The sequence below is a fragment of the Necator americanus genome, chromosome II (genome assembly GCF_031761385.1).
Source record: "Necator americanus strain Aroian chromosome II, whole genome shotgun sequence".
Classification (NCBI taxonomy): Eukaryota; Metazoa; Nematoda; class Chromadorea; order Rhabditida; family Ancylostomatidae; genus Necator; species Necator americanus.
In genome coordinates this window covers 38,922,483-38,934,003 of record NC_087372.1, presented here as the reverse complement: position 1 = coordinate 38,934,003, position 11,521 = coordinate 38,922,483, and the positions used below count along the sequence as shown (strand labels likewise).

At 36.2% G+C, this 11,521-nt stretch overlaps 1 protein-coding gene across 1 annotated transcript; it reads left to right on the top strand.

The window, feature by feature from the left end:
* Positions 1-1,106: 1,106 nt before the first annotated feature.
* On the top strand, positions 1,107-6,296 carry RB195_020787 (uncharacterized protein; the record flags this gene model as incomplete). Its single annotated transcript, XM_013443200.2, has 18 exons — positions 1,107-1,275; positions 1,492-1,662; positions 2,653-2,805; positions 2,882-3,003; positions 3,290-3,422; positions 3,481-3,617; positions 3,671-3,782; positions 3,881-3,968; positions 4,090-4,271; positions 4,328-4,472; positions 4,596-4,709; positions 4,767-4,861; positions 5,079-5,200; positions 5,272-5,345; positions 5,449-5,581; positions 5,776-5,870; positions 5,934-6,057; positions 6,171-6,296. The coding sequence occupies 18 exons, from the start codon at positions 1,107-1,109 to the stop codon at positions 6,294-6,296; spliced, it is 2,295 nt and encodes a 764-aa protein (XP_013298654.2).
* Positions 6,297-11,521: the final 5,225 nt, after the last annotated feature.

Below are 11,521 nucleotides of genomic sequence, written 5' to 3'. Positions count from 1 at the left end.
GAGGTGCATCTATTTTGGAAGTTCATCCAGCATAGTAGTACCAAAAACAATCAAAGTGACCGTCGAGACGACAGCGAGCCACAAATAACTTTTTTCTCTCACCGATGTTATTGTTCCGGAAAAATTATTGAACAAATCTACAGCTGTAGGGAGCATCAAATATTTTCAAAAGCCCCATTTGAAGTACTTAATCGTTCAAATGGGGCTTTACTTCAATCAATTAAGAACTTTTGATTTCCTCTTCGAAAAATGCAAATAAACATTTCTACACTTTTTTTTCGTGGAATGAATAGGTGAACTTTGCCCCGATTTTATAATTTTGATTCGGAAGTTGAGTTAGATGGATTTGAATCCTGAATCAACTCATAAATGTTTGGATTTGATATAAGCTCTCATTTGCAAAACATGACATAAAGATAAGTGTTTTTAAATTTTTCGCTAGTTTTGCTAGTTTTTTTTTAAATAATATTCGGATAAGCGGATAAGATACTGAATACGTCGCTGAATGTCCCTGAATAGTTTTTTTTTAATAAAAGGAGGTAGGTTAACTCGTCTTGCTGGGATTGGTTATTGTCCTGAAGTTAAAATTTATGTAAAAAAACTTAATTCAGGTCTAAGGCCCTAGAGCTGTTTGTGTTTTTAATACCTTGACAGTATCAATCGATAAAAAATAAGTGCGTTGCTTAGATAACAAAGGCTTTCCCATACGTACATTTAATTTTAAGCTTATAAGCTTCTCCAAGGAGATACTTCAATGATAAGGGGAAAATTGCACGGGATGTTTGAAATAAAATAAAATCTGACGATGATAGACGATTCTAAGATCCATAAACAAATCTAAGATCCATAAACATGGGTGACAAGACTCTTCGGCAAAAGACATATGCCAAAGAGATCTTCAAAGCGGCTTGAAAGATCTGAACTGTTCTGGACCGCTCTTCGTTGATAGCAGTTATCAGCCTAATCACCCTTATCGCAAAATACGTTTCGCTGCCCTAGCGTATTGCGCCTATTTACAGATGCGTTCACAGAAATTTTTATTTACTTTACGCCGCTTTACCTCACTTCACTTTTTTGTATTTCTCTAAAATTCTAATTTGTTTAGGATGCGGGCATGGATCGCCTACCTAATTCTAGCCGTAGGCGTTGCGTTCATCATTGCCGGTTCAGTAATGTTAGGAATAGGGATCTCAAAGTACAATTCGTCTAAAAATCTTAAGAACACCACACCGTCTATCCGTGTACCAACCTCAACTACATCAGCCACTACACCAGGTACTCCATCAACCACTACTACATCAGCTACTACAGCAACCACCGCTACTACATGTAAAAATTTTTAAAAATTTTTAAAATTAAATACTTAATTTAATCAATTGTAATTAATTTTTTTTCTGAAAAAATCTTAATTAAACGTCTACGTCTTAAAAGAAAGGACGTACAGGTGATACAGAAACTTTCCAGCTCTGTTGAAAAATCTTTTTCACTCAGATTCTCAGAACACAGAGCCGATTTCGCAAAAGATCCAGAACAACATCGATCCAGCAGAGATCAAGAAAAATCTCCATGACTTCACCGCATCACCACATATGGCCGGAACGTCAGCGAATGCAAAGGTTGCAGATTCTATTGTTGCTAAATGGATAGCGGCAGGATTAGAAAGTGAGTATAAATCCTAGAAAACCATCTGCTTAAGTAGCACCATAAACTGATGATTAAGAATGGAAATGAAATTTTCATATAAAAATCATTTATGGATATTTGGATTTCTAAGGAGGATAAATGACTTCGATGTCCGTTAACTAGAAGATAATCCAGAATAAAAACCTTAAATTTTTAAAGTTCCCACAAAATCAACGTACCGCTCAATCGATTCAGCATCATGAAGTGGAAATTAATTAAGTAATTAAGTAGATCACGAAGTTAAAACTAAAGTTTATCATTTTACTTAGTAAATTCGCTAAGAAAAAAGAAATATTCTTTACAAAAAAAAGTACGAATAGGTTATTATGGATGTACATAATGCTCTAATTCATATATGAGTGTAATTTTAAAGTAAATTTAAAGTAAATTTAAAGTGTAAAAAAATATTTCGAATATTTTTTTCTTGCCAAACCTAAATTCACAGTTAGGATATCGGATGAAAAAAATAGTCGAAGTTAAGACTTTACTCGAACATTTCCAAAACCTTAGCTAAAATTAGTGTTTACCTAAGTAGATACTTACGCGTATGTGGTATTCTGTTCATTTATATACATATGTATCTGTTCCGTTATTTTTTAAAAGTTGTTCCTCTATTGTTTATATAATTTACTCATTTATTTTCATTTTTTCATTCACTCATTCATTTATTTCCGTAATTTATTCAAGTTGCTCTCTGTCTTCACCCTTAATAACCCATTTCTTCATCAATCTTCTCCAATCTCGTAACGTTTTATATTTTACAAAGTTTTTGAAAGAAACTTCCCTACTTCTGTACCTGAGAATCGTAAAATTACAGTACCTCAAGGATTAACTGCAATTCCACAATTGCAGCAATTCATATTTTTCATACTTCCCTCATCAATAATGGGACCTTGAGCTCTCGAATAATTATTGTCCTAGTTAGATTCCATCAAAAAAAATCAATAAACCGATCTAAAACGCTTCCAGATGTGCACAAGGTTGAGTACAACGTGCTGTTATCCTACCCGTCAAATACGACGAATCCTAACTATATGACTATTGAGTACCATAATGGGACAACCTTCTACAGAAGTGAAGGAATCAGTCCACCAATTATTAAAAACGAGCAAAGCGACGAAGGTAAGGTCTGTTACAATTTTTTTAAAATTTGTACTTTATTTTAAAAAAATCCTTTGTTAAAATATTACGTTGGCAGAGGCTGGAATGCAGTGGCTTGCTTTTTCACCAAGCGGCAATGTGGCAGGAGATATTGTTTATTGTGGATTTGCTACCGAGAAGGAATTCCAGACTCTTCAAAGTCTTGGGATAACACTGACGGTCAGGTTTGGTTCAGGGATATTTACTCACACATATATTTTTCTCAATCTGCTGTTTTTTTTTCTGTTATTGTATTTATATTTCTTTTATTTATTCTTTTCTACCTGCACCCTGCTCCTTTTTTTGAAAAAAAAACAACGATATCAAATAATTCCTTCATTCTCAAAATATCCTCCTTAGAAGGTTTCTTTTTCTGGATATGTGTATTCCACCTTGCTTTCCTCAGCCAATACCTCTCTTTCTTCTCAATCTGTCCTAGAACTTTGAGTTTTTACCAACGTTTCAGAGCCGAATAGCTTTAATCCGTTACGGCGGCACATTCCGAGCCGATAAGGTGGCGCTGGCGCAGAAATATGGTGCTATTGGTGCAATTCTGTACTCTGACCCAGCGGAGGTGGCGCCATATGGAATCCAAGACGGTTTCTACAGTAATTTCACACAGCAAATATGCCCCCACATTCTTTTTTTGAATTCCAGGTGATGTTTATCCGAATACGGTCTATATGCCGGCGAATGCTGTTCAACGTGGAACACTATATACTGGAACCGGTGATGTACGTTCACCTCTGTATGCTTCGAAGACAAATTTATGGAAAGCTGGATCGGTTCAGGAGGTATCGATTATGTAATCCTGGCCCCACCTTAGGGTTTAAGGTGCTGCGTTTAGGCTCTGCGACATGGGATACTTCCTTCGATACCGGCGATCCCGATTTCCTATCATTCAGCTCAACAACTGATCTCTCGATTGGATGGACCTCCAGCGCCTGCAACATGGAAAGGTCCCATTAATTGAGAATTTTTGTTTGTTGATTGAAAAAATGCTTTTGACGTTCTGGAAAAATCGATTATCGACTGCCTTCCGTTCACCTTATTATAGGAGGATTTAATTTCACCTACAATCTTGGGCCTGGGCTTAGAGACGGCTTGAGCACACGAGTTACTGTAAACAACTATTCTGCAAACAGGTACATTACTGTAAACAACCATCTTGTAAACAGGTACAGACTACAATTTCGAGGAACAGCAGATGTAAAAATAATCTTTTTTTTTTCTCATTGCTGAGTCAATTACTGTAAATTTCTCCAGACAAATCCAAAATGTTATCGGCTACATAAATGGTGTCGAGGAACCGGAACGTTATGTGATCCTAGGAAATCATTACGATGCATGGACATACGGTGCTATGGATCCGAACGCAGGAACCGCTGTTCTGGCAGAAGTTGCCAGATCTACAATGAAGGTGATTAACGAGACCGGATGGCGACCAGGTATACAGAATATGAAAATGTGCTCCAATCTCAAGATCGGATACTGTATTTTTCAGCACGAACGCTTATGTTTGCCGCATGGGACGCTGAAGAGTTCGGTTTGATTGGATCGACGGAGTTTGTCGAGGAGTTCACAGAAATCCTCACAAGACGTGCGGTCGCTTACTTGAACATGGATTGCCTTAAGGGAAACCAAACCATGTAGGCAGTCCCGGTTTCTTACTTCTTTAGGAGTTTTTTTTTTACTTCTTTCCTTCTTTTTCTTCATTTTCTTCTTTTCTCTTTTTTCTTGCTTCCTTGAAAATAGTTAGTGGATTTTTCCAGATACGTGCAATCCTCACCGTCACTACAAGATCAGGTTGTACTCGCTAGCATGCACGTCGCAAATCCGAGAAAGGATGAAATCAAAGCGAACCGCACAACCGTCTACGACACATGGTGATCAATATTAATCGATTATTGATTCTAGCGTCGTTTATAAAGTGTAAAATTAAGGATAAGTTTAATGAAAGACACAGAGTATCTTGGCGTTCCTGACATTCCCATTCCAATGGGCGGTTCGGATCAGAAGCCGTTCCTGGACTACCTAGGCGAGTTCATCGTACGTCAATCAATTTATCGATTTTTATACGTCCCGTTTATTCACGCTTATTTAATTCTGAACAAAACGAATGCAACAGCAACACATATACTTTATTTCCAGGATTTTTTGGAATAAAAGTAGAAAAAAACCGACAAACCGACAAGCGCAACCACATAAACTCAGCAGTTTTCCGGAAAATTTCAAGGATTCAAGGATTATTTTAGGTGTTCCCTCTGTGAATTTTGCATGGATTGATATGGACAAGCATCACACCTATCCCTTATATCATACTCTCTACGAAACACCCTTTGCAAGCGAACATCTGATGGACGTTGATAATTTTGCGGTACATACCATCATGGGACGGGCACGCCCATTTCTGTTTTTTTTTCGTTTGCACGACAGACACCTATTCAGATTCATCGTGCTATTGGACAGTATTGGATTGAGTTAGCTGTTCGCTTTGCTGATGCACCCACGATACCGTACAGGTGAGTGGTTATCGTATCCTCCAATTTTCTGGATTAGTAAGGATTATGGCGAAGTTTGTGCCTGGTAGTTACTGTAATTTCAACTGTAGCTGTGACATTTCAGCTTGTCTACGCTTTCAATGAGAATTCAGAGGGATTACATTCCGGCACTGGCTGATTCGATTCAATCACTTAATATGACCGCTTACACCACTAGCGGATATAATCAACTCCAAGAGATGGCGAAAGTAGCTGCTGTGGGTGATTTTTCAAGGATTTCTATCAATTCCTCCCTTCATTTTCCATTTCTCCTACGCCCACGTCTTGAAAACCTTAGCCCAGGCACAGTCTCTGACGTTCCTGGTCTCTTGGACGTCATATTCTCGATAAAATTTTGTCCCACCGCTCTCCCACCCATGCGCTATTCCCGAAAACGTTCCCATGATTTTAGGATCTTATAACCGTCACCGTAAATCTTGAGAGTCAAGAACTTCCCAGAAATATCGATCGATTATGGAGGAGTCGTTACAATGATCGGCTGATCAAGTACGATACGAGGGGCTTTGATAGAGACCTAATCGAACTGTGCATCAAACAGGATTTTTCCAGCTTTGAACGATGTTTCGTGAATCCACGCGGGAGCCCGGATGACGCTGCGGCTCGACATGTGCTCTTCTCTACCAGTAAAACAGACAGTTATTCTGGAGAAGTTATGCAACAAGTCTATAAAGTGGTAAGTCTCCTTAAAATTAAGCTATTTATTATGGATTTGGAAAAATATACGCACAATAATAAAAAAATAGAATAAAATGTTTAAAAAGCTTACAAAATGTTTTTTTTTTTCAGTTGGACGATATGGTTGATGCTCAAACAAGTCAGTTAGGATCACTTAGTGACGAATTGGCTAATCAAATATCGATTGTTCAGAGCTCATTACAGTGTGCACTTAATGTTCTTGCAGACTATATTTAGTGTAATTGTATTTGATGCTCAATTTTTTGCTATTTCCATGGATAATGGTGGATCAAATTAAATCTATCAGCAACCTTAAAACATTTGAAGAGGTTCAATTTGAGAAAAATAACCAAAAAAAAACTGATAAAATAAATAAGAAAAAATAGATACAAATATCTCTTCTAAAAAAAAAGACTTTCCACATTTTCATCAGGAGAAATCAACTTGAGTATACTGTCGAAATCGTGTTTAGTTTTCTTTTTTTTTAATTGGCATGGAATAAAAAAAGGAATCTTCACGAAAGGACACTTTTTTTCTAGACACTTTCTCTTTGTATTAATCTACTCAAAGATGAACATCACATCTTAGATTTGTTAGAAAATTAGACTGGAAGGATTCCAGGAGAGGAATTTTTCAGCTATCAGCTATCTCATAGGAATTAGGCGGACATAATTTCTATGATAGCTATTAAAAAAATTAGCAAACAACAATCGTAATTCATCTATAAGAAATTTCGTCAAGCAAATCCACTCGGTTCCACTAACATTTCAATATTTTAAAGCAGGAATCTACCAGAAGAGACAAATTTCATAGCGGAATGTGTGTTCTACGGAGCCCGAAATGGATGTGGATCCAAAAAAACAACGTGTTACACATTAGTTGGAAAAAATAAGATTTAGAGGGGATGATTGTTCTGGAAAAAAAACTGCACTTAGTAATCGTTCGAAAATATTCGCAAAATTTAAAATTATTGCAGCAGTATACTTCAAATCTAATAATGTATACGAGAGAAAATGGGCTATTATTTACGCTAGTAAAGTAAGTTGTTAAAGTATTTTCGCTAAAGGGTCCCATTTAATGTGTCGAAAACATTTTTTAACAATCTCGAACACAAAAATGATCCGAAAAATGGTGTCTCTTCATCCGCTGTAAGCAGCGGAAATCCGAAGAAAACACGGAAATTTGCTGTGCGGCGCGTCACAACAATTCTCCTCGTGTGGGAACTCGTCCGCACCGCAATCATTCGACCCTATAAAATCCTCGGCGCAATCTCTGACACCACAAGGAATCATTTAACCATATGGTTTCATATTCAGGATATTGACAAGTGTAAGAAATTTTATAGCCGAGCCGTCAAACAAAAGCGGTTGGAATCCACCTCGGCGGCAAGAATCCATCATATTTTTTTAGAGAAAAAAGGTGTTTGGTGGGTGTACGGTAGGGAGAAGCACGTACACAGAAACGTGCACAAATGGTATTCGTGAATAAAGTACGGTATTCTGAACTGCAAAGCTTACCGTATTCCCAGGTGCTCGAAAAACGCTTGAGTAGTTGTTTCTTCTCAAAAATAGAAGAGAAATCCACCTTGTATAGCAAAGGGTGCGAATACAGTAAAATAAACAAAGTTAAATTTTTTTCAAAAATGAGATTTTTTTCACTGTTTAGTTTCCTCCCTTTTTCTCTTGTTGCTAGTTCTTCCTCTTTTTTGTTTGTTTCTTCTTCTCGAAACTTTTGGGATAAACGGAACGGTGCCACATGCACATAATTTTTATTTTATTTTTTATTTTATTATAATACCACAACAATACCATAATATTTTTTTTTACTTTAATTTCTTTATTTTGTTATATTTTTTTACTCACTATTTATCATACTATTTATTATTTATTTAGTTTGTGCTGCATTTTTTGTGCAAAAAAAGAAGAAAATTGGCGATGTTTTTCAAAAAAAAAATACTTGAAAATACTTCTAAAAAAAAATAAAAAATAACGAAAACACTTCACAAATTTCCTCTTCCCTTGCAAATGTTTGGCAAAGGAACTCTGAAATGAATTTTGCAGTTTATTTTATTATTAGTGTAGTTAATAGTATTATTACATTGTTATATTATTATATTAATAGTTGCCGAAAATTATTATCATTATAATATTATATTATATAGTATTATTATTATATTATTATCATATTATTATTAGTATAGTTAATAGTATTATTACATTATTATATTATTAGTTGCCGAAAATTTTTGTAATATTATTATTGCTGAGAATTCCCTCAACACTAAAACCTAATAATAATAATACTAATTACTAACTAATAATATAATAATCTTCTAAAAAGAATGTTGAGGAAATTTTCGGCAAATTTCAAAGAAATTCTTCAGGATTCTCAAAGTCGTCACGTCTCTTTTCAACGTTTCTTCTCATCACTCGACATATGTCACAAGGAATGCGGTTTCGAAAGAACACTAACAACTGTTCCAGGGCCTGGATCAGGAAGACTATGTAGTGTATCCACTGATCGTTTTGCACTTTTCATGAGTATTTTGCAAAAATACTGCAAATCTCCCCCGGAATCACGCGAGAAATGCGAGAAACGGGAAGCGCCTCTGGGAATTCGCCCCGAGAAAGTCAACACACAACAAACGCCACCTGTTTAATGACACTTGTTGGCTGAGTGTGAGAGAAAAATGCGGACCAAAAGGACTTTGCGGCCGTGGATTGCGGTGTGATAAGAGTATTAGGCGAATAAACAATGGATAAGCGTTCTGGGATGGGTCTGGATCTGAATGTACTATGATGATTTTCTTGGAAAGTTTGTTTGTTATCGACTGAGAAACGAATGTTGTCTTACTTTTTTCCTCATCATTGTCGCACATGACATGTCAGTTGACGTATCAACGATCATATTTTGTTGTTTACCTTGAAATTTCGGCACGAAAAAATAAAAAAACTCGGAAAGCTCAGCGATGGATCCCGAGGAAAATTCACTTGCTTCAACTTTGCCTTTAAATATTTTATTTGACCCAACTTTGGCTTATTTTAGAGGTTTGCTTCGTCGTTTAAAAAAATCAAATCGGAAAGTCACAGATGTGTACCTTTGGCGAATAAAACTATGGAAAATTTCATTGTCTTTTGATTTTTTTTTTGAATTTCTAGTATGCAGTTCCTTATTCTCTCGGATTCTTTAGGCAAAATCATGCATCATGTAACTGGTAAAAATTGGTAATAAGTAACTGTAATTTTTATTATTTATTAGTCCCCTGAACATCATGTTACTACATTTCTCTCTATATTTCCGACTTAGTGTTAGGATCAAATAAATCTTAATCACGATCAGCGTTAGGATCTAATTAATCTTAATCACGATCCGGAAAATTTTCACAATCCAACAATTTGCCAGAAATTCCTGCAGCTCTGATAGGATTGATAAAGAAGTTTGAGTTCCACCCTTATCCACCGTATCTCGGATCCGCGTTCAATACAGGAACGAGCTCACACCGACTGGAACAGTATCTTGGATTCCTCGATGAGATTTCGGGAATTTTTCCCACTCCATGATCCCCATTTGGAGCAGTAGGGAAATAGAAGTATCAACACCGCAAGGCTGTTTATCATTGTGCTCAAAAAAAAAATTGGATCCCCAGGAAAAATTCCTTCACATTCCCATTGTTACCACCACGAAAATCGATTATCTTTTTCCGAGACATTCTTGACGATACCCGGATGAGATAATCCGTCGCAATGTGCACTTGCCCGAGAGCGCTTTATCCATATCCGAGAAAAAAAAAACTAACGGAAGATCATGGATTGTGTACATGTTGTAAACTTCTTTTTCGATCCAGCGTATTTTCCGTCGTTTCTCAGTCACTCAGACCATGTGACCACAGCTTCTACTATGTGTAATATACGCTCTGGCTTTGGCTCAGCGCCAACAAATAACTCATTCTCTCCACACTCATCTCATCCCTTCCTCCTTCTATACGTTTTATCTACGACTATCTACTGTAACAATGAATAGAGACTGTAAACGATCGATCAGCATTCCTTTCGGCAAAAAATGCTGGTGATCTCTTTTCTTTTTTTCTTTCTGGATTTGCGCAGGCGGTTGCCATTTGTTTCGCACCCCACTACAAGTGGTGTTCTCGTTCGCAGCGAAACGCACGTACGGCGGCCGGCAGCCCAGGACGGGTTTAAAACAAATCCGACGACATTGTGGATAATCAACTTCGCTTATTTTTCGAAGAATTTTAAGACTTGGGCTTAAAATATTATATTATAAATCCCCATAAATAATGTAATATATCATAATGTTATAAAATTATTATATTAAAATATTATCGCGGATGTGGATACACGCGAAAGTGCTTGTTGATCCAGAAAAAGTGTACAGTTTACATTGAAAGCACGTGAAAGTTATACCGATCGTGTGGTGCTTGCTATCACATTGGAACTCTGTGAGGTCTTGTTAGCTGAGGTATCCTATGATAAGTACATAGTTGTCTCACTGGGAGAAATAATCGAAATCCATGTGAGAGCAGTGAATATACTGAAGCTGACACTACTGTACAGTCCAAATCACATCGCTCAAATTACTCCAGAATTCCAAATTCTCCTATTTCAGCCGCAAAAAAAAAGATTCCGGATAAAAAATGGAATTTTTATCAGGATTGGAGAGAATATCATTGCGTTCTTAACCCCTTATTGATGTTCCCTTATTCAATACACGTAAAAAACTCATTCAAATAATTTTTTTCAATAATTTGTCAAATACTCATTTATAAGAGTCGCCTTTCAGCAGATCCAGGCTGAAAGAAAAGAAGTTGACAGTGGATTTTGTATCATAAAGTAGTATATTTAGGGTATTCATTCCGTTTTTTTTTCCAGCTTTTTTCCCCCGTTTTTTCCAGCTTTGTTGACAAACAAATCCTTTACTTTATAATCAGTGCAGAAATTTCCTGCTTGCCATATATGTTAGTCCCGTTTTCTTTCTTCAAAAATGTGAGTTTCCAACTGTGAAAAAAAACAATCAATAAGCAAAGTAACAGCTCTCCGTTAACCTTCGTTTTTTTTTTTTTTGAAAGTAAATTTACACAGACTTTGAGAGCAAACCAGCAGAGGTGGTCGGGAATGCGAAATGAGAAAAATGAGGAAATTATAATCACCTATGTGGTTAAGATCCAAAGAGATCCATTAAGATAAAATCTTCTAAGACATTTATAATACCTTTAATCATTAAAAAAATACCCGAAATTCTAAGTTTTTGTACAGAAATCTATTCAATTTCTCGTACAACCGTCAAAAAAAAATATTGATACGAGCGCTAAGGATGACGGACAACTAGACTTACAAATAAAACGCCTTTCATTTTTATTGTTTTTTTTTAAATGAAACATATTTCTGCAGATGAAAAGCAACTGAAAGGAAAAAAGTAAAATCTCCGAAACTTTGATTGATATGGGA